The sequence below is a fragment of the Dromaius novaehollandiae genome, chromosome 6 (assembly GCF_036370855.1).
Source record: "Dromaius novaehollandiae isolate bDroNov1 chromosome 6, bDroNov1.hap1, whole genome shotgun sequence".
Lineage (NCBI taxonomy): Eukaryota > Metazoa > Chordata > Aves > Casuariiformes > Dromaiidae > Dromaius > Dromaius novaehollandiae.
The window spans coordinates 29,481,767-29,509,624 of NC_088103.1; the positions used below are offsets into that span (position 1 = coordinate 29,481,767).

Consider the following 27,858-nt stretch of genomic DNA (forward strand, 5'->3'; position numbering starts at 1 on the left):
TTTGGCTTCTGCAGATGTATCTTTGGGACACTGGAGGATTAAAAGCTGCAATGTGCTGAAATATTCTGTCAGTGGAGATGTTATATTAAAGATGAATGTCTGGAGAATATCTTGGAAAGTATTTGCGTACATGCATTGATTTTAACCATCTATTGCATTGAAATTAATGACAGAAGGCTTTTTCTAATCATCTGTTTTTGATATTGCATCTTTTTTAACCCTTTCCTTTTCAAGCATGGAGCATGTGTGAATGCAATGGATCTGTGGCAATTCACTCCTCTGCATGAAGCAGCTTCTAAGAACAGGGTGGAAGTGTGTTCTCTTTTGTTAAGTTACGGTGCTGATCCAACACTGTTGAACTGTCACAACAAAAGCACCATCGACTTGGCTCCAACACCCCAATTAAAAGAACGATTAGCATGTGAGTATAAAGTGAGCTCAGTTCTTCAGTTATAGATTGTAATATGTACTATGGTTTTCCAGACAGTGAACTGCCAGGAATCACATTTGGAAAATGCTTATGCTTTTCAAGCAATTGTGTAATGTTTGACAGTGCGTTTCACTGTTTAGGACAACATCTTTATATAATTTGAGATTGCTATATTTTTCTGAACGTAGGCATTTAAAATAGTTTTATTTTAAATTCTACAGTCATCTGGTTGCAATGGCTTTTGTATCTTTTTCTTCCCTGAATACACTTTTCCTTTCACAACCTCGCCAGTACCCTTTCATTTTCCACACTTATTCCTGTCATTGCATCAAGGCTGTTGAAATATTTCTTTATTGCACTGTATTTTATTTGAACAAAAGAAAAACCTTAATTGTTTAGAATGCTGAATACATGTGTTTTGAGTGCGCTGCCATGACTAAAACTTCAAAGAAATTGATGAAAGGCATTCATTTTGTCCAGCAGACTTGAAGGGTTGACAAGAATGTCCTCAATTTCTGTCTGTGAGTGGACAAACAGTAACTTTCCAGAATATGTACAGAAGTGACCTTTGCATACTATATTAGGCCACGTGTTAACAACTAGATATGGTTTTCCAAAGGGAGATCAGAAATAAAGGTTTACTTATATTTGGACTCGTACATATGCAAAGAGCAGAACCTAGAACAGTGGTGAGTGAAATAGATCTTGTTCAGACAGCTTGGATATCTCTGGTTTTGGTTTGGAGGCAATCAAGGTATGTTCCTGTATTGTTTTGACTTACTGGCTAATAAGTTTTGTCAAATGATTTAAAAGCTTAGGTCTTTGAGTTTGAAATTTCTGTATAGGGAAAGATGCCCCTTGGCTATCTTACCAACAAAGAAAATTAATATTTTCTCTAATTGAAAGAAACAATCCTCTTGATCCTGTTAGAATTAAGTGTAACCTGCTGGTATACGTGTGGGGGGGGTTTTGTTTGTTTTTAGATGAATTCAAAGGTCATTCACTGCTACAGGCTGCAAGAGAATCAGATGTAGCTCGCATAAAGAAACATCTTTCTTTGGAGACAGTGAACTTCAAGCATCCTCAAACACATGAGACAGCATTGGTAATGTTTCAGGATTTATTAATTATTTTGCATATATTGTGGCTGACCTAAAAATAGTAGATAACAGTCTGAAGATTTCTGTGCTGAACAGTTTAATTCAGACCAAACTGGAATATGCATTGTCTAATTTAAAAAATCAAGTAACATTGATTTATATTTTGTTGCTTAAAGTTAATTTTAAGACTAATCAAATTTGCCAGTTTTATTTAGGTTGTTGAAATTGTTTTTCTTTTTCTCTAGAATAGTCTAGTTCTAAGCAACAGCAAGCTACATATGTTAGCTTTGTTTGTTTTTAAGGCCTGAAGTTTTCCGGCAATTATTGGAGAGTGTGTGTTGGAAAATACCAGAGTCAATCCATGAGCCCATGTGGAATCTCCTGAATTAATAAGCTTCTACGTGTTTTTTTTCTGTCGGCTTTGCATAGAACCAGCTCTTAGTTTTCGGCTGATCAGCAAGTAGTAAAATCTGTATGTTGTGAGTTAGTTGTTAATGCTACAATTTTGTAATGTTTTCAGCACTGTGCTGCTGCATCCCCATATCCGAAGAGAAAGCAAGTGTGTGAATTGCTGCTGAGGAAAGGAGCCAACATCAATGAAAAGACAAAAGAGTGAGTGGTTACAAATGAATACGCCTAACTGTTTGTTTAGGAGGTTTTACAGAATACATTTTTAATTACTCATTTTTTTTTTTCTTTTAACAGCTTCTTGACTCCTCTACATGTAGCATCAGAAAAAGCCCATAATGATGTTGTTGAAGTAGTTGTGAAACATGAAGCTAAGGTATGAGTCACTATTTATACTTTTTTGTTTAGGTTTACCTACTGTGTGTTTTCACAGCATGAAAATGTGTCCCCAGTCTACTCAGCTGTCCAAAGTTTTGAGGGTTTGGAAGTTTATTATTTATTATTATTTATAATTATTTATTATTTGGAAGTTTGGAAGGCTGTTGATCCATCAGTACAGCACTATACTTTGAGTAAGTAAGTAGACCATACATGGTGTTGTGCAGTAAAATTACAGTAAAGGCAAAAGGTTAAATCATACAACACAGAGTTTAGGCCAAATTTCCTTCAGGAGAAAATATAGATAGGAGATATTCTCTGTAATGTTTGAATTGCTCAAAACTAGGAGTCGGCTGTCTTATGGAACTTTTTAATACAGCTGGACTGCTGTGACATTTAGGGAGAAGTAATGATCAAAACCAGTTGAACAGTAGAGAAGATAAGTATGCCCTGGGTGCAGGGTTTTAAATTGGTAAATATATCTTAATTAACTTGATTGACGCTTATATAATCTGAAAGACTGCAATAAGATGATACAGTTAAAACTATTCTGCTTGTTTGAACAAAGGATGTGTGCCGTCATGAACAAAATTAAGACCTATTCTGTATGTGGTAAATAGGCTGTAATTGTTCGTTTAACTCGTACTGGGAATTACTCAATATCTTCAGTGAGTGCAGTTTTAAAAAGCAAAAACAGTTTGTAAAGTTATCTTCTGAAACTTTATAATCTTTGGAAATATGCTGAATGTGTTCCTTTGATTCAAGTAAGAAGAGTGCCTGTGAAATCCCACTGGTCACCAATGAAAATAGCCTTAATGTTAAGTTTTGATGGTATTTCTTGTAATGACGTATTCTCAAGATTCTGTGTTACTTTTAGGTTAATGCATTGGATAATCTTGGTCAGACCTCTCTTCATAGAGCTGCACACTGTGGTCACCTTCAGACATGCAGACTGCTATTGAGTTCTGGATGTGATCCTTCCATTGTGTCACTGCAGGGCTTTACAGCCTTACAAATGGGGACAGAAAGTGTGCAACAGCTACTACAAGGTACAATTGATTGCCTTAGAAATGGATGTTAAATAAATGTCAAGTTTCATTTTACTTGCCATTTCAAGTGCTATCAAGGAATAAGAGCAAACAAAAGCAAAAAATTTTCTCTGAAAGATTGAAAACTGGTTTAGGTTGTACAGTTCTTAAGGTGTGCACATGATAATGGAAAAAACATCTCAAGTGTCTGCTATAGGTGTGGTTAAGGGTATCTGTTACTCTGTAGCATTCAGCTACACAGATTGTCGAGATGCTCAGAATGTTTAATTGTGTAGCCACTTGGAATCATTTTGGAAAACCCCTGCAGTGGGCAGGGGTGAATCTCCTGAGTAGAAAATGAGATTCAAAAGCAAAAATGGTTGTTGGCCTTTGTGAACTAAGGCAACAGGGTGTAGGGGTTTTGATGAATAAAGTTTGGACATTTATACACATACAAACAAGCTTCCTGAGACAGCCTAGTTCTGAAACTGAATAAGAATATTTAATTGGTTCCACAGTACTCCAAAATGGGTAGGAAGCATGTTGCTGAGGTCAGCTTTGATATGGCTTTGGAGCCTTGCAAACACTGTTGAAGTTAACAGCAACAATTGTAGATCATAAGAAAAGACAAAACTTGTCTATAGCTGGTTAACTTTCTTTTAAGGAAAAATACTTGAAATACTCAAATGACTTCCTGTCTTAACAAATTCCTTCAAGTACATACAGCTACCTTTCATACAATATCATTTATTTTGCAGAAGGTATCCCACTAGGTAATTCAGATGCAGATCGCCAGTTGCTGGAGGCTGCAAAGGCTGGAGATGTGGATACTGTAAAAGTAAGCCTAAACCCATCCTAAAAATAAGAGGGAATTGTATGCCAAACTATGATTTCTCAAAATAAACAGACAAAAAAACACAGGCTGTTTTAGGACTGTAATCTGTGTCCTAAGGCCTTTGTATTGCACAAGAACTACAAATGACAAAATCCAACACTGACTGCGTCGTAAAAGTTGCATTCAACTTTTAAATAAAAAACTTAAAAGTAACAGGTATGGATTTGGGGAGAGCAGGTACTAATTATTCTTTCTGAGGAAACAATCTATGAAAAGTAAGGGCTTTATCGAAGAAATTTAATGAAAATATATAATTTTTCAAATCAGATGTGTATAACAACATTTTATGACTAAATTAACAATGCGCAGCATCATATGTAGTTATAAATGTTCTGGCTGTTGGTTTTCACAGAAACTATGTACGGTTCAAAGTGTCAACTGCAGAGACATTGAAGGACGTCAGTCTACACCACTTCATTTTGCAGCTGGCTATAATAGAGTATCAGTTGTTGAGTATCTTCTTCAGCACGGAGCTGATGTGCACGCAAAAGATAAGGGGTAAATCTTCAAATATAATACATGTTTTATTGGTAGATGTAATTCTTATAATATCCATCAGCCTTGAATATTGCTAGCTGATTTGCATCCCATCTTTTGTCAGACATCCACTTTCTTGTTTTCATGGGAAGTTTCATTAGTATGGAGCTGTTCAGAAAACCCACAGAAATATTTTGCAGTACTTGAATATAGTAACCAAGACCCTTTTTCCCTAGGTTTTGGGGGGTTTTTTTGACTGGTTTGTTTTCCCCTCAAGTGCCACTACTGATGATGGCATTTGTACCACTTTGGCAGTAGATTCTGTGTTAGAATATTGCAGAACATTCAGAAAACAGGGTGTGTATTACATTGTGATTGTTAAAAGTGCGTTGTGTTTTACATTTATATCACTTTGTCAAAGAGGCTCTAATTTTTTTAAGGAATTTTTCTTTATTTCCTTTTCAGAGGACTTGTCCCTTTACATAATGCTTGCTCTTATGGTCACTACGAAGTTGCAGAACTGCTCGTTAAACATGGAGCAGTTGTAAATGTAGCTGATTTGTGGAAATTCACTCCCTTGCATGAAGCTGCAGCAAAAGGAAAATACGAGATTTGCAAGCTCCTGTTACAGGTATTCCATATGTTGGAGAGAGGTTACTTTTTGGAAATATTTCTTTCTTGTTCAGTCTGAAACGTGATTGGACTTCTAATAAGAATTGGTTTGTGTTTTGTATTTCTAAGCAACTGTAGTTCCACGTACATTTTCAGTAGAGGAATGCTATTTGTGTGTTGCCCTTCCTGACACGGTGTGTGGAAGGCTGTTTTTTTAGATATAATTCCTCTCTGAAGGAGTTGAATACATGTTGAAATATTTGCTCAGTAAGAAACGAGACACCTAAGATTGAGATGTTTATTCCATTTATGTGCATATCACCTGTTTTTAATGTGCACAGCATGGAGCTGACCCCACAAAGAAAAACAGAGATGGAAATACTCCTTTAGACCTTGTTAAAGATGGTGATACTGATATTCAAGACTTACTTAGAGGAGATGCAGCTCTACTAGATGCTGCTAAGAAAGGTTGTTTGGCACGAGTAAAAAAGCTGTGTTCACCTGACAACGTCAACTGTCGGGACACACAAGGACGACATTCAACACCACTACACTTAGCAGGTTAGCGCTTTGATTAGATTTAAGAGTTATTGCAGCTGCATGTACTAAGTTTAAGCAAGTTTAATAGTACAGCCTCAAGCTAAAGGATTCCATATAAAATTTTGTTAGTACTATTTTCTTAAAGAATTTGACTTAATTTTAGTGTTTTATTTTTATTTTCTGGGTTTTTTTATATCTTCTGTTCCTTTGCTTTTCAGAAGTGTTTAATACTAATGGCTTCGATTTCCCATTCTTGTTTTGTTTACTGACAGAGATTTTAAAACCAGATACTCTTATATAAGGTGAAGCTGTCTTCACTAATAGATAGTACACTGTCTTTTGGGACTGACACCCTAGCTTCCAAGTAATTAAGTGAATTATCATTTCTCTACTGTCTATTGAGAAAGTTCTGGCTGAATCCATATGAAGAATTTTTGTTCTGCTCTGCAACTTGAAGCTATTCAGTATTCACAGGAATTCTTTGACCTGGCAACTCATTTGCCAATTTTGTTACTTCTAATATTATTTCTTTCATTTTTTAAAAAACATGTTATATTTATTCTTTCCTTTTGCAAACTTCAAGCCGGTTACAACAATTTGGAGGTTGCAGAGTACCTTTTACAGCATGGCGCAGATGTGAATGCACAGGATAAAGGAGGTTTGATTCCTCTGCATAATGCTGCATCTTATGGGGTAAATATCTCAAACTTTCCAAGGCTTTATTTAAAAAAAAAAACCTGCATTTTGTTGGCAATGTCATGATCTGATAAGCTCTCTAGAAAGCTTTTGCCATTCTCTTGTGATGTAAACTTATTCATGAAAAGCAAGAAAGTAACTGACCCAGTCAACTGACTGTATATGTGGAGACTTTTGAATTGACAGAATGAGTTTTCTGAACATGAACATTTACAAAACAAGTAATCTAAAAGGTGTTCCATAAAATGCATTTTCTTACCCATGACAATCAGTTTTTATTATCAAGATCTCATTTATACTACTTTGGCTGAAGTTGAGATGCTACTTGTTTGCGTGGACTTTCAGTGTGTTTTGATCAAGTCTTTAATCAAAACAGCTGGAGTACTTTGCAGACTCGAAGCTTGGATGGATTCAGACTTTTTTTCATCTGTTAATGAAATCCAAGGAGTTTGGATTAGGGATTCTGTAGTCTGTCCTTCTTTCACAAGAGCAGTCTTTACTTCTTACTGGTATGTTGTAGGTCAGGAAAAAAACACTTTTTAAAAATACTTTTTAATTACAATTCTAAGAAAATTCAGAATGAGGATTACAGAGGAGAATCAGTAATAATTCTGAGTTAGCTTAATATACTGTAGCACCTTGGAATTTAACAGGATGTTTTATTTTTCAGCATGTAGATGTAGCAGCTTTACTTATAAAGTATAATGCGTGTGTGAATGCTACGGACAAATGGGCTTTCACACCTTTGCATGAAGCAGCCCAGAAAGGAAGGACACAACTTTGTGCCTTGTTACTGGCACATGGGGCTGATCCTACTCTGAAAAACCAGGAAGGACAAACACCATTAGACCTGGTCACTGTAAGTGATGGGGCTCTTCCTGGGAAATCTGTACTTCTCTACTTGTTGTGGCAGATCCTCTAAAATTATCCTTTTTTTAATTTTTTTTTTTTTAAATGTGGCAACTTCTGCAAAGTTTAAAATGCTTTTGTTTCTTTGGTGTTTCTACATGGTAAGGAAAGTCAGTAGAGCCTTTTTAAACTTTTTTCCAAGGTTTTCCTGCTTAAGGCTTCTTATTTTGAAACAGAGGAGGCAGGGAAATGGGGGGGAGGGGGTTAAGTAGATGCTTTTAATTTGGTACCTACAGTTTGACTAATATAAAAACTGTTGTGGCAATAAAATGTAAGCAAAATTTATAGCAACGTAAATTTAGGAAACTATCTGGCTTTTAAGCTTCCTCCCTCCCTTAAGTATTATAATACAATCAAAAGCTACACTCAGAGTGACTCTGTTCTATTTCATAAATTCTGATTGTCGGTAGAACCTTTTGCTAGTTTCCCCGTGGAAATGAGAGTTTTGTTTGACTCTCTGAGAAGTTTTTTTGTAGAAAGATTGAAGGAATTACTTTTTAGCTTATTTCTGTTTTTATTTTAAAGTTTTACTTAAGTTTCTTATGTCTTTATTTTCAGTATGTTGTTGGTACAAAAGGCCATTTGTAAACTGACTGAACTTTTCCTATATGTATGTATTTGTATTGCAGTGTACTTAGGAAGCAGTCTGGAATAAGAATAATGCATTCTAGGAAAAACTGTTGTGTTAAAGGGTTCCTGTATTTCTAATAAATTGTCTTCTGATATTTAGGCAGATGATGTCAGTGCATTATTGACAGCAGCAATGCCTCCTTCTGCCTTACCGTCTTGCTACAAACCTCAGGTTATAAGTGTGTCACAAACTACAGGATCTACAGCTGATTCCCTGTCTTCTGGTCCATCCAGTCCATCCAGTCTGTCTGCTGCAAGCAGTCTTGACAACTTGTCTGGTAGTTTTTCTGAACTTCCTTCTGTTGTTGGTACAAATGGTGCAGAGGGAACTGCTGTTTTGGAGAAGAAAGAAGGTGAGACTTTCTCAGTAATGAATAAGAGTTTAGAAAATATGGTAGAAAGAATACCTAAGTTTGAAACTATGCACAGATAGTATAGTTTATGACATAGCTCTATTCCTTAGGCTATCGTTAATGAAGAGCAGAAGTCTGAAAGTCTTACGGTACAGGATTCTAGTCCTTTCCCCTTGTAGAAGATATTAAAGTCCTTTTTTTTCCCTTTTTTTTTCTACACAGGCCCACAATGGTGAGTTGTGTTTTAAAAAAGAAGTTGTGAACTTTGACTCCACACCAAGCAGTATTTTACTACAGACTTTATCTAATTTCTAAGAGATTGTTCTTAGATCAGATACCTTGAAAAGGTTGTTTCTGTAACATCTGTTAGTTCTCAAAATATCTGCTGTTTGGAGATGCATTTCTGATAGTTAGTTGCTTATGTCACAGATGCACAAAGACTACTGCTTTTGGGGGATGAGGGTAGAATGTCCAACTCCATTGGGGTTGGTGACCCCAAAAAATAATAGTTGCCACTTGTTAGTGACATAGATGGGAGTTTTTTCCTAGTCTGCACAAGCCCAGGAATTCCTGTATCTTCCTTTGCCACAGTGTATGATGTGTATACTTTTTATAAGTACAGGTATGAGTGTTCCTTCTCCGTTATTCTTCTTATCCAGTTTCCGGTATAGATTTTAGCATAAATCAGTTTGTGCGGAACCTTGGCCTTGAACATCTGATTGACATATTTGAGAGAGAACAGGTGAGTAGTTACATTTCCACATACTCAGTTAAGATGGAAGGGAATAAAACACGGGGTTTTTTTTTAGGACAGTATATTGACACAAAGTTAAAATGAGTAAATGTTTCCAGTTGGATGTGGAATGGAAGAAAGGACCAAAACTTTTTTTTTTAAATGTAAAAAATGAGGCAATATTATTATATATTAGCTTGAGAGTATAGCTGTAATTCCTTTCAGTGATGTAAATGATGGAGTCAATAAGTAGTCAGTGTTGATTAGTAATTGCTGTGGTTTTATCTGTTGACTTTAATGTGTTTAGAAAATGATATTTCTCAGTCAGAAGCATGATCTTTGCAAGGAATGCCAGTTACTCAACTGTAGCTTGTAGAAAATTAAAAGACAAAACTTTGGAGAATACAGTGGAAGCAAAGCCAGGGACGAGAATAGTATGCTAATTTCCAGTATGCGTGTTCTTTTCACACTTTTTGCCACACCTATTGTAGAATATATTTGCAGTGTCATTGGTAGCTGTTCTGTTTATGCTGTTGTCAAAAAATGATGTTGCTCTTACTCTAGATAACACTGGATGTATTGGTTGAAATGGGACACAAAGAATTGAAGGAAATTGGAATTAATGCTTATGGCCATAGGCATAAAATCATAAAAGGAGTTGAAAGACTGATTTCTGGACAGCAAGGTATATACTTGTTTCAAAATACTATGTAACAGTGCATTTATAGAATCCATTTTTATAAATTCTTTAGGTTGTTCCAAATGATATCTCATTAAAAACAATTTGTAGTAAAACTTAGTTTATTCTAAAAAGGGGCACTTTTAATGATAAAATGTCTTTTGATCTGAAGCATGAGGGCTTTTAGAGGGCTTTTATTTGTGCTGTAAATTACTGTGAATCTTGTCCTCCAGTTTGCTCTGATTTTTTTTCATCACGATAACTGTTTTGTGTTTACTTGCTTAGCTGAAGTGTAGATTTAGATCAATTTGATTGTAAGGCTTTTTAAATAGAGAGTGGTTGTCTTTATCGGAGCACATTGGAGCGCAGAGCACATTGTCTGTTCATGGATTAGGGCCTGTTCTACGCTGTTCCTTTGGATTCTGCATGGGAATAGATACTGCGTTAGCTTTCTCGGAGAGCGAGCTGAAAGTCTTCTATATCCTTTTCTTTAAAAGTACAGTTGATGTGTTTCCAGTGAGCCAAAATTAACATAGCTGCTTTGTTTAACAGCTTCAGCTTGTATTGAATTTTATGCTAAAGCCCCTTTATTTGTGCAGCATTGTCGATTCCAGCACAATCCTGGGAATAGCACGCTTCATTTAACTATGGCTGCATAGGAGACAAAAAGAAGTGCGCTATTTTTTTTTCCTCCCTGTCTCAGCGAAACATCAACTAGTATTGTTTTGCCGTGTTTCAGAGCAATGGAATAAATTAGTTAGAATTGGTAGAGTTTTTTTTCTCTAGAGATGCCATCTGTGAGTTCTCATTCCAAAGTCTGGACTCCAGAGTAATGAGAGACTCACTATCCAAAGCACTAAATGACTTTTGTTCCTTAAGACAAGCCAAGCCATAAAATAATCCTTTGCCAGTGATGAAGAATTTTTGTGGATCTCTAACTTCCTTTTAACTTTCAGTTGCCTTTTGACTGGTTCATTGAGCATTTCGGGTGGAAACTATTTTTGAGGAGCTGTTTCAGCCTCATGTCCCATTTCAGTGTTAAACTTCTGCAGCTAGTAATCAGAGAGGGGTGTTTTTTGCCTTCCAAATACATTTTTGAAAATATATGTTTGTCCTTATCCCCACCCCCCTTATTCTTCCTTGACTCTTGCTGTCTTGCACTGAAAGGCCTGGCATTTTCGTTGTAACATTAGTCACAAGCATAAGTACTTAAACAGAATGTTTCAGTAACTCTTATGCTTTTATTTTTGTTTTTAAAGTTTTTGTAATTCTCTGTACTTGTGCTCTTACGTTCTAGTATGTTGGCATTAGTGTTTTGTCATCTCTCCCTGAACACAGTGTAGCCATTGTTTCAAGGTTCCTAGGGCTTTTATGGAAGAGTTTAGTTTTGAAGCTTTCATCAGAGTTTCTTGCCTCTGAACACTGGTTTCCAGTTGCACACCACTAATGTGAGGCTCCAAACAGGAAACTCCAGTGACTGCTGTTAAATATTAGCTGAATGACTTAAACATCTTGGCTCCCAAATGTGGATGAATCTTCAACTTCTCCTTTTTCCCATGTCATTCCTTTCTAGAGATATTATGACAGACCCAGCATCTAACTCTATCTGCCTGCTGGTTGTCTGGGAAGGCTATGGCAAAATTATATCTGGTACACTGTGTCTTCATAAATTCTTAAGTCCAGAGATTACATTCCCATTCCAGCTGTGATAGAAGTCTGTATGAAGACTGAGAATGGATTCTGTAAAAAATTTCAACATTATGCTGGCATCTTTGAAGCATTTAGTAGAGGAGTCTCCTTTGAGCATTCATTATCAGCCTCAGGCCTCTTAGGTTCATGGACTAGCTTAACTACATTGTCAGCTCTTTCTGCATTATGATTTGAGATAGAAATCCTTGCATCCAAGCTGATCCAAAGCATGAAGAGATCTTAGTCTGGTAAATATGTTCCTACTGAGAGGTCAGAATTTGCACTTCAAGTCAAGTCACAGAATGACAGAGTATTTGGGGTTGGAAGGGACCTCTGGAGATCATCCAGTTCAACCCCCTGCTCAAAGCAAGGTGAGCTACAGCAGGTTAGCTAGGACCTTATCCAGTCAGGTTTTGAATGTCTCCAAGGATGGAGATTTCACAACCATTCTGGGCAACCTGTTCCAGTGTTTAACCACCCTCTCAGCAAAAAGATGTTTTCTTAGTTCAGACAGAATTTCCTCTGTTTCAGTTTGTGCTCATTGCTTCTCGTCATGTCACTGGGAGTCTGACTCCATCGTGTTTTCTTCATGATGCCATCACCATTAGATCAGTAGTCATGGACTCTTCTGCACAGGGACAGGTTGCTCTCGATGTTTTACTGCCTAGAGTTCAAACAGACTCAAGTAGGCAACTGCTTACATATAGTTTCCATGTCTTGTACATTGGAGAGACTGAGCTAAGCACATTCAAATGGGTTAGTGGGTCTAAAATGTTTGTTTGTTTTGAGAGAACGATGGATCAGTATCCGCGGATAAATGAGTAATTGTTGTTGATTGGCATCCAGACCCGGCTCCTGTGCTTCTGATGGCATGAATGTTATATGGATGATAATATAAGGGTAGAAGTTAGAGATAAAGAAATTGAAAAGGTTATTTTGTTTGAAACTAATAAAATTTTCTGAGGGATGACACTTGGACATCCACAAAAATTTATGTGGGTGAGGGAAGGCAAATAAAAACCTTGGTAACTTTTGCACTACTTAGCAACTAAACTCTTCATCTTCTAAACTGAGATTTGAAAAGACCACTACTTTAAAACAAACAAGCAAACAAACTGTTGCTGCTTATTCCAAATCAGTCATCTTAAAGCAGTATCTGAAACTGTTGTATTTTGTTATATTTGCAGGACTTAACCCGTACCTGACTCTAAATACTTCTGGCAGTGGAACCATACTCATAGATCTTTCCTTTGAAGATAAGGAATTTCAGTCTGTAGAAGAGGAGGTATGCTTTTTTTTTTCCTCTTTAGTTTCTCAGTATTTATGTCACTGTTACTAAGGATGTAGACAAAAGAGTGTTGCTAGGCAATATCTGTATATATATATATGTATATATAACTGTATGATAAACTTTTCTAAGCATCATAAGAAAAAAAAACAGCTTAAGGGTACTTTGAATTTTGATTTTTCTTGCCTGTACTTCTTGACTGCACCAGTATTACGATCCCTACTCATGATATCCATAATTTTTTACTCTTGTCTATGTTACTATTGCTAGTGGTAAAACCTCTAAGATACCGAAAAGTTCTTCAATATAACATAAAAATTCCATGCTACCAATTGCCTGTCTGTTAGACACAGCTTTAAGTCACCTCCTTCCAAAGTGTATTAGTCACACAGGGCAAAATACTGAAGAAACAGTACTCTAAATAGAATTTTTTAATTCGGAAACTAGTCTATAGACTGTTCAAGGTGTAGTTTTAAAAGGTCGTAAGACCAGTCTATGTGCATCTACAGTCCAGCATTATTTACACACAGTTATTGCCTAAAAGTTTCTTCTATGATCTTTTATTTTTTTTAAGACAGATATAGTTCTTTTGATTGTTAGAATATATGGAGGATGTTATTCTGGAGCAAAATAACACTCCTTAAAATTCTCAATCTTCAGATGCAGAGTACTGTCCGAGAGCACAGAGACGGAGGACATGCTGGTGGGGTCTTCAATAGATACAACATTTTAAAGGTAGCAGTCGCATTTTTATGGTCGATTGTTACAGCTTCAGTGTTCTGTTTGGAAGTATCTTTAACTCAGCAATAAAATGTTCTGTGTTCATTAGTTGAGCTCCTAAGAGATGTGTCATTTTGAGACATGCACAGGGAAAGGATCATGCTCCAGGGAAAAACCAAAGAACGAGATCATATGGAAAAACTGCTTATAAGCCAATAGAGATTAAGGACTTTTGTTAGAGATTGACATAGAAGAACTTCACAGAAAAGTGCAGAATTTTTGAAGAAAAAGACAGGATTTAATAGGAACTAAAGGATTTTTTCTGTTGATAAAATGGCAGGGAAAAAATGAAGCAAGAAATGAAAGAAAAACTTCTAGAAACATGGAAATAAAGGGATCTGGTATGGCTTGATACCAAATACGGCTTGATTTAAAGACAAAGAATCTTAAAATATCAGGAAGCAGATAACCCTGCTTTAAATAGTCTGTTGGAGTTTTGGTTTGCATTCATATTTTTATTTTCCTAAAGAAATGGTCATTTTCATTAAAACACTGAAGTTTTTGATTTGAAAGTAAGTACAAGTTTTATGCTAAGCTGACATGACATTTTTCCCAGTGGAATAGATATGCTATATCTACACACACATTATAGTGAGAATGTTCAGCACACCTCTGCTTATAGGAACTTTTTTCCTTTTTGAAACCCTCTGGACGTCTTTGTGGAAGGTGCTTTCAATTTAATAGATGATCTTTTTATTAATGGTTTATATCAAGCAATGGGACACTAGAGGGATACTAAAGTATAATTGTGATGAAGCCTTCTAAATTTAAATTAAGAGGAATTACTTGATAGATACAATATTTAAAATGAACTAGCTCTCATGAAGCTTATAGTTATGGTTTACTCAGTGTTTCGCTGTTGTGTTAGAACAATCAACTTCTGTAGTATAAGCTTCAGTATTGTTTAATTGAGTTCTAAGTAAAGAAAGATTCTTGTTTAAGTGGTATTGTAGAGTAGTATAATTGTGGTATTAAATAGTCAAAGCAAGTTTTCAGCTTCAGGGTGGAACTTACATTTTGACTATTTCAGATTCAGAAAGTGTGCAACAAAAAGCTTTGGGAAAGATACACTCACAGGAGGAAAGAGGTCTCTGAAGAGAATCATAACCATGCTAATGAAAGGATGCTGTTTCATGGTGAGATACTGACATGCACCTTATTTACCAGTTTCACACTACCAACACTCTTTAGTGGAGGATTTCTACTGGTTCAAAGTAAATTTTCTCACTGGAAATTGGCACTAGTTTTTGTGCAAGTTCTATACAAACAAACATTATCAGCAGTGACATATAATGTATTGAATCTTTCTTCTGAAAATTGCATCTCCTTGTCTTTCCGCACAGGGGACTTTCAAAAGTTTAAGTAAAATCATTGTAGCAATTATGAATGGAGATGAAGGGGCTTACGTTCTCCTTGGTGAAGTTGCTAATTCTGTTTTATCAGCTCTATGGCCAAAATGATTGAGTCAGACTTTATTCTGCAAAGGGTTTTTTCATTTTTTTCATTCAGCAGGTTAGCTCTTGTTCAGATCGTAATTCCAGAGAAGATAGGTTATAATTGTCAAATCAAACCCAGTTAAAAGCTCTCTTGCATACAAATATGTAGTTTGTCCTGACTTGCAGTGAAATAAGTTCACTGTACATCCTTACAATGAAAGCTACATAGTTCCCAGCATATTGTTATTACCAAGAGTAATATATTAACATAATAATCACTACTTGCCCAAAGTTGTACAGATTAAAATCCTGTCATTTCACTGTGGCCTATACCACCATTAGAGGAAACATGGAATGACTTCCTTGATGGAATTACTTTCCTTTAAGAAAAGATCTTATAAATTAGATGGTAACAAAATTATCCTGGAACAGGGGAATTTGTGCCATATGAATATTCTATTAGTTTTATAAATTTTTTATTTACATTAATGCTTATCTTTAGTCATTATGTGACATGCGGAACATAATGGAAAGAAGCTGTGGCTGTCTCCAGTTTCTTTTCATGTGGAATGTTATTCTACTTCATATAAGGTTTTCTTATCCTTCAGGATAAGGATAAGAAGACTTTGGATTATTTTCACTAAAATTCCCTGTGTAACTGAAATGCTATATTCTCTTAGAAAGCTCTTCTCTGAAGCTTTTATAAAAATCCTTACTAAAAAGTTACACTTTTTGTGAAAATGAATGGATATGAGGTGCATCTAGAGATGCAGAGTCCCGTTTGAATAGATTATTCTTCAGGGCTAGATTTTATGCCCGGTGCAAGTAGATGCATACTGCAGGACACTGGAGGGAGAAACAGAAGAATAATCTATTCTCCTTAAGAGAGTTACTTCAGAGTTTTGACTGGAGTGCATCTGTTGTTTTTAAATGTAGCCTACTCAGTGTTAGGAAGAGATGGGATTTGTGTAGCAAATTCACAAAATTTTGTTTAGAAGAAAGCAGTGCTGAATAATAGAGCCTTCCCTTGCAGCAAAAGTTGCCTCAGATCTTATACTTTTTACCTATAAGTAGTACACATATCACCTGCTATTCTGTGTATAACACCTCTAGCAAACTGGTCATGTACACCTGAGTTGCCAGAATTTCTGGAGACTGATTTTTTTGCATGTCTGAAAACCCATATTAAAAATCTTGGGGAATGGATGGTAGAATTAAGACACATACAAGTATATTTCAAAGTACTTTATTTTAAATATTTTTCTTTCTTTCTTTTAGGCTCCCCATTTGTGAATGCAATTATTCACAAAGGCTTTGATGAAAGACATGCCTATATAGGTGGCATGTTTGGAGCTGGGATTTATTTTGCTGAAAATTCTTCCAAAAGCAATCAGTATGTATATGGAATTGGAGGTGGCACTGGATGTCCAGTTCACAAGGATAGATCTTGTTATGTTTGCCACAGGTAAGCCATGATCTTTTACACAGAGGATTCCAAGTTTGCATTTGCACTTTGTGTAATTGACCATCAAGTCAGCAGATTCTCTGAAGAAAGATTTGCTCAATGACAAAACCTTTCCAGGATTCACTATATTCAGAGCCTTTCAGAAAACTTTGAAGTCTCACAGAACCTTCAACTATCTTCAGTGCGCTTACCTGAGTCTTAACTTACTGTAAAAATCAGGTTAGATAGGCTAGGAGTGAAGAGGATCTGCTAGACACGTGTGCGAAAGATACAGCAATGCAGGGATTTAGTCTACTCCATTGCCTGTTACAGAGGAAGGAGAAATTCAGCAATATTTAGATGCTCTATGCTTTGAGGGGGTGCTCCGTAAGAGCCTCCACCTCACTGCTGCTTCAGACAGTACAACATAGACATGGATTTGTGGAATCTCTACCGCTAATTCTGAGTTCTTAAATCTGCTTTTCTGCAGAACACTCATTCTGTCTCATTGACACCTTCAGTTTAGAATCAGATTATTCTTACTTCATGGAGTTCTCATGGTAGTGGCCATCATTTCAAAAAAATACTGTTTGTATATTGTTTTTCCCCTAGTTTCACAGGGATGAGGCAGCTCTCGCAGTTTCCTTCCTTGAATCTGTGCCCCTTTTTTCTTCAAATTGCATACCCTTTTCCAGCATCCTTAACTAAAGAAAAGAATCTTCTAGATTTAAAGAGGCTGTCAGTATCTCTTCGTGGTTTCCTCTTCATATTTTCTAAAATTTTGTTAAGTTCTTCCAATTTGTCATGTGTGAAGAATTTGAAAAGCAAATTTATTTTGGCTGAGCATGATAAAATGGTACACAGCATTGATCTACAAAAATGCTGAGATTATGTTGCTACTGCATTGGAGCATATGTAAAGAAATAGGTACCTTTGTTCTGATTTTTTTTTTTAATGAAAACATTGTAACATAACATACTGACTAATGCTAGTATTGATGTATTTTGATTTCATCTAGAGTTTGTGGTTTGCACTTGATGATATGGCTGTTTTAGGTGCAAATCCAGCATTAGAACACAAGTGTATTATGTTGTTAGTGTGAGTGATTTTGAGGAAGGGGGTTACGTCAGAAAACTTTAATTAAAAAAAAAAACATAAAAAGGTAACAATCTGAGTTCATTATTAAGCATTCTGTTGCCAGTAATTGTGATTAATATTATTCAGTATTAGTACCAGCTCTTTCCCCAGGCTTAAAGACCTTTTCCTAAGGGAGTGTAAGTTTTATCATTCCAAACAGAATTTCATAGTTTTGCTTACTACAAGGACTGACTAAAGTGGCTGAAGTAGAAGTTTCAAATTACTAAGATAATCTTTCTGTTGCTTCATGAGTACTTTTTCTTAATTCATAATTCTTTTTTCCCTTTTAACATAGGCAATTGCTGTTTTGCCGTGTAACCCTGGGCAAGTCTTTCCTGCAGTTCAGTGCTATGAAAATGGCTCATTCTCCCCCAGGACATCACTCAGTTACTGGGCGACCCAGTGTAAATGGACTGGCATTGGCAGAATATGTCATTTACAGAGGGGAGCAGGTAATTTGCTTTTTGGGTTGGTTGTTTGTTTGTTTTTCCAGACATTATTTTTAAAAGCACATAGTAGATTTTTTTTTCCTTACTTTAGGGCTGCTAAGACTTGCTTTTGTCTTATAAGAAACTCCAACTTTGCATGAAGGTGAAAGGTTCCATGTTTCCTGAATCGGCAGATGTTCTGCCGTTGACATTTTGCCTTTTTTTAACTTTGACATAAATACTGCACTCTTTCCCCCTCTGCAAACAGAACCTGCATATATCCAGAAATTGTAATCATAATAAAGAATGTGTTTGTCATTTTTCAGGCTTATCCAGAATACTTGATTACTTATCAGATTATGAAACCCGAAGCCACCACTGAAGCTTAAGACAAATACTTTTGAGAAACCATCAGACTTTGGATATGAAGATATCAATGGCTAACATCCTGTTAATTTACACCGAGTTGCTTAAAAAAAAAAAAAAAAATCCACAGGTAGTGTGGTAGCAAATGTGAACAAAATCTAACATTTTTGACTTGATAAAGCTTTAATAATGTACAGTATGTTTTTCTAAAGTTTCAGAAATGTCCTTTTTTTCAGCACTTTAACAGATACCATTCCAGGCATAAACTGAGGTTTGGCTTACTAAAGTATAAACAAAAATTAACTTGAACAATGGTTTTATACAATACTACATAAAATTTAGCAGAAATTGTAATGCTCTATACAGGAACTCATTTTACTAAACCGTGTTCTTTAAAACACTGCATTTACACTGAAAACAATTTCATTTGTAAAACTGTAAATAAGAGCTTTTGTACTAGCCTGGTATTTATTTACATTGCTTTGTAATATAAGTGTTTCTGAACTGCAACCTTGTACAAAGTGTTTTTTCCAAATGTTGGTTTGTTGATCTGTATTTCCTCATGCACAATAGATTGGAAAAGCCAATTTTTTTCAGGGTTTATCATTAATTTGGGAGGGAGACAAATTTTATCTGAAGAGGTATAGAAGTATCCAGCATTAGAATGATTACTCATATTTTTATTCTGTATTTTTATTTATGAAATACACATTTCTGAGAATGATGAGCTTTGAAAGTAGAATGTTCCAGATGAATACTAAAGTATTTTTTCCACCTACTTACTAGAGTTTCATATTTTATTTCTTTAAAATGTCTTTTTTTAATTTAACAATAGATATAGTTAACCTGTAGCTTCACTTCAAGGCCATTAGACCTTGCAAGTTACAGTTTTAGTAAATTATTTTCTTTGAATGTAGTTGGAAAGTTAACCTCAACGAGGTCTTTCTAGATAAGTTCCACTTGCTTACATTTAAGCCAGGAAGTCAAATAGTTTATTTCTAATATGAGGGTAAGCAACTTCATCTTTTGTTTGTATGATCATTCTTGTAAATTAACTACTTACTGGTGCCCTCAGGATATGAATATTATCAGGTGGAAATTTTAAAACCATTCTGCCATCTTCTGTTTTTCTGCCATGTTTATGTTCAAGCTCTAGTTGAAGTACTTGTGTAGAAGTATGTTTATCTGCAGTGCTTTTGGCTGAGTGAAACTGGGGTGTAAGATTTTGGTCCCTTGCACTCAGCCAGCTGGACAAAGAGTGCGTAAGCAGGATGAGCAGCTCTTCCACTGCAACGGCTGGATACGGTAACCCTATTAAGATCACTTGGTAGAGGAAGAGTACAAAGGGTATAATCCCCTGTCGGGGTTACTGATTGCACTGATCAGTTCAGTAATCCCTATCTTACCTCTCTTGTGTATTCAACTTCTGTCCCATCTGCAGTTTTTCCCTACATATTTCAAAAATATGTAAATAAAATACAAACAAATTATAATTCATTTGGGTTTAATATTAAAGCGGTTAGGAGCATATTTTAGTTGTTTGATTTTTCTACATACAGGTTCCTATCCCAGAAGACAGTTTGTTTGCAGGGCATGTTATCATACCATGGTTTAAAGTTAGTAACTGGTCAAGATAACGAAATTGTCTTGCTGATGTGATGGTTATGTGATTATGCTCTATGTAAAAATGTATTGATCACCAGTTATGTGGGGAATCTGAATAATAAGATTGCATAACTTAACTCTTGCAGGTAATAATATTGGCTCTGAATAAAAGAGGCTTTTTTTTTTTTTTTTTTTTTTTTTTGGTACTTTCTCCCAGCATGTTGCCTGTTCCTTAGGTGTAGTAATGCTGGAATTGGTGTTCATGCAAAATCTGTTCAGTATGTTCAAAACATTTTAGTTACTGCTAAAATGCTTCATTCTCTATGAATGATCACCTAATGTCTTGTAAGATATTGTGGTATGTTAGCATTTAAGTGGTACCACAATGTTGGTTTTGTCTGTTTGGGTTTTTTTGAGTTGTTTTTTGCATGACATAGCTTGCACTCTGAAGATGGAAGCTGTAATGGTTTGGTAATGTTGACTATTGAGGTGAACCTTTAATCTTTTGTGCAATTAGTTCTGCTTTACTCATCTTGAAGTGTCTTACATGTACTGTATAACATTCCATATCCATTTAACACTAAATAAATTTAATTCACTGGTTTTCTAGTAGCATGGGAGTAATTACAGGTGTAGTATGTCAAACCGTTGTTTTGAATGTAAGCATGCGCAGTAATATAACAAACCGCATAATTAGAGGGGAAATTAATTGTGTTAGACAAGCTTTTAACATGGATGACAAACTGTAAATGCTGTGGAAATTTGTAGTTTGGTACTGAACTAAAATATAGCTAATTAACAGTTTTAGCTATCAGTAAAAATGTTTGAATAATAACTTGAAGCTTATTTCTAGATTTCTGCATGTAAAACTCCATTAGCTAGCGCAAAGCTGAAAAAGAAAACTGCTTTAAGTTGGTTTTGTAAAATGAGTGATAACCTGAAAATTCTGACCTTTCAGATTACTGCGTAGGTTGACAGTGTGGTGCCTAAATGAGCAACGATAAAAATCCTGCTTAGATCGCTTGTAATGTGGCAGTGAGCAAATAGAGTTTTATTTCAGTAGAACCACTTTACATGGTAGATGATCTCCAAAACCAGCCTTATATATAAGGTTTAAATAGATGTGAGCACTAGAGGGCAGGAAAGCAACTCAAAATCAAAGATGATGAAATTCTGGAAGGTATTTTGAAAGTACAACTTTAATAAAAGTTTAGTGCTTCTGAAAATTCCACCTATCTAGGTTGAAAAAAATAGAAGGTAACTTTTATTTTGCATTAGTTTTTCAAAAATCTAGGTAGTATAAAAGTTGCTGCAACTAAGCAAACTGAAAATACTAGCTTTTTTTTTTCTTAAAAACTTTATTTATAACTTAGCTTTATTTTTAGAAATTCAAAAGTAGTTTAGCAAGCCAATGGATAACTGAAAAAAAAAATAGGGTCATCCATACAAGAGACGTTCAAGTGGTACGTTGGCAGTAATTTCCAATGAGATAATTGTATATAAAAGGAGTTCCTGTCTTTTCTACCCTGAACTTACTCGTTAACTCACGCAGTAGACACATGCACGCTCCCTCCCTCCCTTCATTCACCAAGAAGCTAAGAAAGAGAGGAAAAGGTGATTCATCCAGTGGACCAGCATTGCCAGGGAGGGTTCTACAGCTTAGGAGCCATTTCCCTTTCATCTGGCTGTCTCCTGAACTTAATATGATGATAAAACAGTTTTTCTCTTTTGCTGGAAATGACAACAGAATCCCCTGGGTGGCTTGCCTTGTGGTGAAAAAGTATAAAAGCCTGATTTGTACTCATCTAATGTAGTATTAACAAAGACGACTGCTTTCTCACCTTCAGTGAACTGGAAAATCAGACTGGCTGAGGTCTGCCCCTGTGTGGTTCTTGGAGCTGTGCTTTTCCTGCGCCTGCTGAAGTTGCAGTAGGTGGAGATAGTGTCAGCAAGGGATGTGCTCGAGCTGAGGGTGCCGTGGGAGGCGTGTGCCTCTCTTTGCCCCTCTCCAGCAAGTGTAAGCAGTGGTACTTCTGAGAGCACGAAGGGGTTTCTTCCCCCTGCCTGTGGCTCACTAGCAGATCAGACTAAGCTGCAGGCAGCTAGAACAGAAAGCAAGATAAAAGGAAAAAGCATGTGGATGACTGGTTTGGAGTTAACATGTGCTGCCCCAGAAAGGGGACAAGGTTGATGACTGGAAAAAGACAGGAAGGGGGAGACAATAAGAGAGAGCAATATTAAAAAAAAATAAAAAAAAAAATCTAAGTTATAAGAGCTCTGAAATGTTACAGTAGAAATAGCTAACATAATTGTTGGGAATGGCTAAGATTGTCATAGTACATTAGCAGTAGGAGTAGGAATACCTACCTGCAGTAGGAATAACTTCCGTCACATTTTGAGTTAAACCAGCAAGCAATTGTTGATTCATAGACATTACAGGGATTTCAGAATAGCTACTCCTGAGAAGAACATGCATGTTTAGGAGGAGAAAGTTGCAACCATTAAGAGTTTTCAAAAAATAGTACTATTATTTGAAAAATGTAGTATTTAAAATAGTTGTACATCATTTAAGGGGCAAATGAAAATGCACAAGTGCTTAAAATGTATGATTGACTCTTTATAGTTGGAGATGCTGCTTCATGTCAGCCGATAATACTGTTTACAGATCCAAGGTGGTACATGTGAGAAGGGATCAATATTGAAATGTTGAAGCTAATAGAATTATTCTGAGAAATAGACTTGAAAGCAGTCTGTTAGTTCTAGACTATTAGTAGTGTATTTTCTTCTTGTTGTTTCTTTTCTCACTACTCTTGAAAAGGTAGCTCTTTTCCAGCAAGAGCTCAGGAAACTTAGGTCAAAACAAGAAAACTGCTAAAGTTTGTAAGGCAGACACAGAATTTCTTACTAGCCTGGTAAAGGAATGCACAAATACTGATTAAGCAAGTAAACAGGATTGGAGTGAAGCAGAACTGAAATAACATGAATGGAGGAAAAAGGGATTTTGTTTGCAAAATTATCAGTAAATCAGTTAGAATATGTAATATTTATCACCAGCTGAAGGAGGATATTGCATCTAATAGCTTTTAATTATTGAAGTAGCCAAAGTGGTAGCTAACAGCAGTTATATTAAATGTTGTTTTAATTAATGGTAGGATGAACAATCAAGCAGTCCGAAAGTGTCACCTTTAAATAAATAAACCTGTATATGATGATCAGTGCATGATAGACTGTTTCCCTAATTGGAAGGATTTTACTGAAGCAGTGCAAACATGACTAGAATAAAAAAAACTTGGGCTGATTTGGTATCAAAGGGCTTGCTGAATGAAATCCTTTCATTTTAAGTAATAAGTATTGATGACACACCTTTTTCATAAAACAAAGTAATTCAGGACTTAAGGGTAACAACTGGGAGACTTTGTAGTACCTTACGAAGCAACAAAGATTTACAAGAAAAAAAAAACCTATGTAACAGCATAATCTCAGTAAGAGGCCTCTGAACCACGTCTTACAGAAAATGTCATTTAATGCAAAGATTCTAAAACAGTAATCACACACAGAAATAATTTTAACCTCAAAGTATAAAGGGAATAGTGATGAAGCTTATTTTGAAAGATTAAGAATGTGTAAATGCATTAAACCTGCAAAAACGCAGGTTTAAAAAAGACAGGTCTCCTTTTGGGGGCCAGGGCTCTATGAATGGAGGGCAGGTTAGCAAACTACTACAAAGACAGATTTCTGAAGACACAGAACAGACATATATTGAAGATGAAACTGGTGTTTTGAGGAAAAAATAAAGGCGGGGAGGGTGGATTGAGCATTTATGAGAGTGCATCTGAGAGAGATGTGCTAACATGTTAATATGGCAAATCTAGTCAGTGGTGTACCAGAAGATCTTAAATTGCTTACACAGACAGAGTAAAAGGCAGGAGAGAAAATAGAGAAAAATACTGCTCTTAAAGGTGGTGAAGAGTAAGTCAGATTGCTGAATTTCTGAACTGAAAACTGTAAAGTGAACCTCCTATCAAAATCCTATTCATGGATGCCACATAAGTATCTCAAATGTCTTTAAAAGCTTCTGAGCTTGTGTATAATCAGACCAGGATCAAAATGGTGTGGCAGAATGGTCAGCTGGGGTGAGGGCCTGGCTCTAGCACACTGCAAGCAATGCTGAATAGCAGCAAAGAGCAGACTAGCCTGGGATGGTACGCTGAATAATCCATTATGGATAAGGACTGGACAAAAATTGGGAAACCTACTCTTTTTACAAACTGTGTAATAGACCATACTCCAAAAAGCAACATCTCTTCTGAAATATAAACTACTATTAAAAGTGCACTTGATCGATGATAACATGAAATAACCTAATAAAAAGAACAGATGTTTGTAAAATGCAAAAAGAAATAATAGTAGTTTCAGACCTGGACTGATTACAAGGGATATTCCATATTTACTATAAAGGGAAAGATTTATACAGGGACAGACTTTAAAACCAGCTGTGGATAGTTTTATATTTAAAAGTACCTGTAGCTTATGATGGGAAAGTAGTCCAGTAGAAGTCATGAAAATAACTTGCAAGAGATATGAGAATCTTGTGCATGTGCCAACTACTAATAGCTGAGGACTAATACGAAGTGGTCAGTAAACAAATAGCTATGCCTTAAGCTATGCCTGCTTTCTGTCTTCTGAGACTCCCCTCCCCACTCCCAGGAAATGCCAGCTTTTCAGTAAAGGAGTTTAACAAAATACGTGAGTTAAATATTCAGATAACAAGTTTTGGTTGTATTTATTTTTCTGAAAAGAGGAAAGAGTAATGATATGATGTTGTATAATTAATAGCTTAAATATTGTTAATTGTGTAGTAGGGTGGATTGTTATGTATTACAGATGTTTTATTACAGTATCAATAAATAACATATTTTCCTTTAAAAAAAAGAAAACCTTTGAAAAATAATGAATGCTCAATATGTCTCCTGTACTGGACTGATTACAGTAGAGATTTTGAGGAGTTCAGCATCTTTAACCTACTTGAAATACTGTTAAGGTAGTGGGGTTTGGACTCGCTGACCTACTAGTTCTAGTATAATGAATGTTCTTATATCTGTAAATGTAAAACCCCATGTATTTGCTTCTGAATTCTGTTGCTTTAAAAAAAAATAAATCTCTACTTATGCATGCCCTGATTTAGCAATACAGGTATTTTAAAGGTATTAACAGTTGGCCTCTTAAACTCGGACACAATTAGTTCTCCCCTTTTGTATCTAATTCTGGAGGTAAAATGCAACCAGTGTTTCCCAAGCAAATTCATGAAGTATTGTCTTTGGTTTTAAAACTTAATTTATTCTAGTTTCTTCCCTTTTAAACTGTTTCCTCTCTTTGACTGAGTGGAATTGTCACTTAATTACCTATGGTCTATTTTAGGACTACCTAAAAAAGCATTACTGTTGTCACTAATTCTCCCTTATACAGAGGTCAAAATGGGAGTTAGCATGTGCCACTACAGGGAAAAGGCTGTGCATAAATGTTTTTCCTCTAAAAGTTTATTCCTTGAACTGAGATTTTGCCTGTTCACAGGAGGGGCTGTCGCTATGTTAGGAAGATTCAGAAGGCCAGATGACCTGCCGATGTTCCTGAAGCAACCTTTCCCTGAGCGGTAGTGAGTGGCCCCTGTAGTGTTTTCCATTCTCAATGCTGTAGGTAGCTCCCAAGCACCTCACTGTGTCAAACAAAGCGCTAAACAAATAGCGTTGAAGTCTGCATCCACCTTAAAGATGCATACTTTTATCGGTGGCTTTTGGGGCTTCTCATGCCAGCAAGGCCCTGCAGTCTATAGCAAGTGTGTCAGCATTTTGCTTTTTCTGTCCAGCTGCAGAATCTGCACCTGAACGAAAGAAGTGCTGCAAGTCTGTTTTGTGTGTTTCCCCTGGTTGCACAAAATATTTGTGTTATGTTTTAGATGGCATGTGACAAGAACATATATGTCCTAAAAAAGCAGCAATTTCCAGGAGGATCTATAGATGGACAATCCAACATCATTTTTACTGCTGGAAATTCCTGCATTTCTCCTATAATCAAGCCTATCTCCACTATGAAGCCACACGATTTTGTCTGCGTTTTAGGGGGGGCCCAGCTGCCTAGTAAGGTGACTCAGACTGGAGTTCTGTGGTAGTCACAGTATGCGCTGGGAAAGTGAAAGGCATTTCAGTTTAGATAAAAGTGAGGTTTCTGCAGCTTACTCATTCTCTGGTAAAAATTCTACACAAGAATATCTGCCATTGCTCTTTACAGTACACCTTGTAAAAGCAAACTAAATTAATTTGGATTGAAAAGAACCTATATTCCAGCCGGTAATTTTAAGCCTTGTATTTGAGAAGGATAAAAGTGTATACATATTTTTAGAGATCTTTGTTTTAGAGAACTTTGCTTGCTTTGAAATAGGCTATTTCTATTCTAAATGTTAAAGTATAGTAGTAAGATTACACCATAGTAATAGCAGTTTGGCATTTTAAGTAGTTTCAAATAAATAAAGATTATCAGAATAAAAGGAACTATGTTCATCTTCTATTTACAGTTTAGGATTAAAGAAATTAAGTAGAGGAGCCTGTACCACTAATTGTTAAGAACAAGATAAACTAATCTGCATACTAACAATTTTAAATGAATGTGAAATGTATAGCTCTGTATGTCGAAAGCAGCACAAGAGAGACCACCAGTTCTGACAGTCAGTCATTCACATTTCCCACTGTTTTGCTCTATTGTAGAAAAATGTGAGAAGCTGCTCTCAAGGCCACACATACAATGCTCTTTATTGGTCTTTACTGAGGCATGATCAGACATCTATGCTGAAACTGCCAGCCTGAAAGAAGTGCTACTTGATGGCATCTGGCAGCCTGGCTTTGCTACAGATAGATTTATGAGCTGTGAAAGATGGCCAAATTAACATCTTCTGCATTCTTGATAGGATTAGAGTTTCTGGGACATGCAGCCATTTGCATATTGCTCTGACTTACCACATTAGTCTTGTGTTGAAGGCTCATTTTCAGAGATTTGTGTGGGGCTCTTTCTCCCTTTGCATCCAACCATTTTTTCAGCCACTACTGGCAGTGACACAGATGTGTTGCTTTAATAGACCTAACAGAAATCATACTTTGGGGTCTGACCTCTTCCAGTTAATGCAAATTGAGAGTAGCAGCAGTTGCAGTAAACTCTATCTTCATTTGGGGAAGGATGGTCTTCACTAGGGATGAGCTCACACACAATAAAGTTGAATGCACTTTTATAAGAGCATGGAAAAGTTGTCACTAGCAGTTAAAAAGATCTGATCTAAGGTATTTTGCTACAGCTTATTAACAAAAGACTTCAAGCAGTTATTAACGTTTTTGGAAGGCTTAGTTTCACAAATAAAAAGGTGATTAGAAATCCTGAAGGTCGCAGCAGGAAGGGGCTGCAACTGGGCCGTAGCGGGAGGCAACACGGATGCACCCTGGCAATCCCTAAGGCTGTTCCAGTGCCTGCAAGACGTGAACTGCAGCAGTGCCGTACTCGTGTAGGTCTCAGCCCCCAGCGCCTCTCCCCATCCCAGGGGCCTGCCTCGGCCCTGCTCACTGCTGCTCCCAAAACCTGCTTGAGGTTCAGGCTGGAGATGCGCCCCAGCCACGCTGCACCGGGGTATGCTGGAGCGAGGCCGACAGCAGGAGTGGGGAAGGGGCTTGTGGGCCCTGGGGGCACTGGGGCGAGCGCGTGGCCTGCAGCAGGAGGGGTGGTGCAAGGGTGGCCGCGGTCCCTGCCAGGCCCTGGGATCGCTCTGAGATTTCAGATGG

At 36.5% G+C, this 27,858-nt stretch overlaps 1 protein-coding gene across 2 annotated transcripts in view; it reads left to right on the plus strand.

Moving 5' to 3' along the window:
* TNKS2 (tankyrase 2) overlaps positions 1–20,653 on the plus strand; it is a 34,408-nt gene extending 13,755 nt beyond the window's left edge. For both annotated transcript variants that reach the window (XM_064514034.1, XM_064514035.1), the window contains 20 exons: positions 235–421; positions 1,414–1,535; positions 2,051–2,142; positions 2,236–2,314; positions 3,194–3,365; positions 4,103–4,182; positions 4,592–4,737; positions 5,182–5,347; positions 5,670–5,889; positions 6,452–6,561; positions 7,235–7,423; positions 8,204–8,456; positions 9,116–9,198; positions 9,754–9,874; positions 12,745–12,842; positions 13,506–13,580; positions 14,656–14,761; positions 16,340–16,526; positions 17,938–18,094; positions 18,397–20,653. In XM_064514034.1, coding sequence (XP_064370104.1) covers positions 235–421; positions 1,414–1,535; positions 2,051–2,142; positions 2,236–2,314; positions 3,194–3,365; positions 4,103–4,182; positions 4,592–4,737; positions 5,182–5,347; positions 5,670–5,889; positions 6,452–6,561; positions 7,235–7,423; positions 8,204–8,456; positions 9,116–9,198; positions 9,754–9,874; positions 12,745–12,842; positions 13,506–13,580; positions 14,656–14,761; positions 16,340–16,526; positions 17,938–18,094; positions 18,397–18,459 — 2,706 coding nt within the window. In that variant the 3' untranslated portion in view covers positions 18,460–20,653. The remainder of the gene's footprint in view (positions 1–234; positions 422–1,413; positions 1,536–2,050; positions 2,143–2,235; positions 2,315–3,193; positions 3,366–4,102; positions 4,183–4,591; positions 4,738–5,181; positions 5,348–5,669; positions 5,890–6,451; positions 6,562–7,234; positions 7,424–8,203; positions 8,457–9,115; positions 9,199–9,753; positions 9,875–12,744; positions 12,843–13,505; positions 13,581–14,655; positions 14,762–16,339; positions 16,527–17,937; positions 18,095–18,396) is intronic.
* The last annotated feature ends 7,205 nt before the right edge of the window (positions 20,654–27,858 follow it).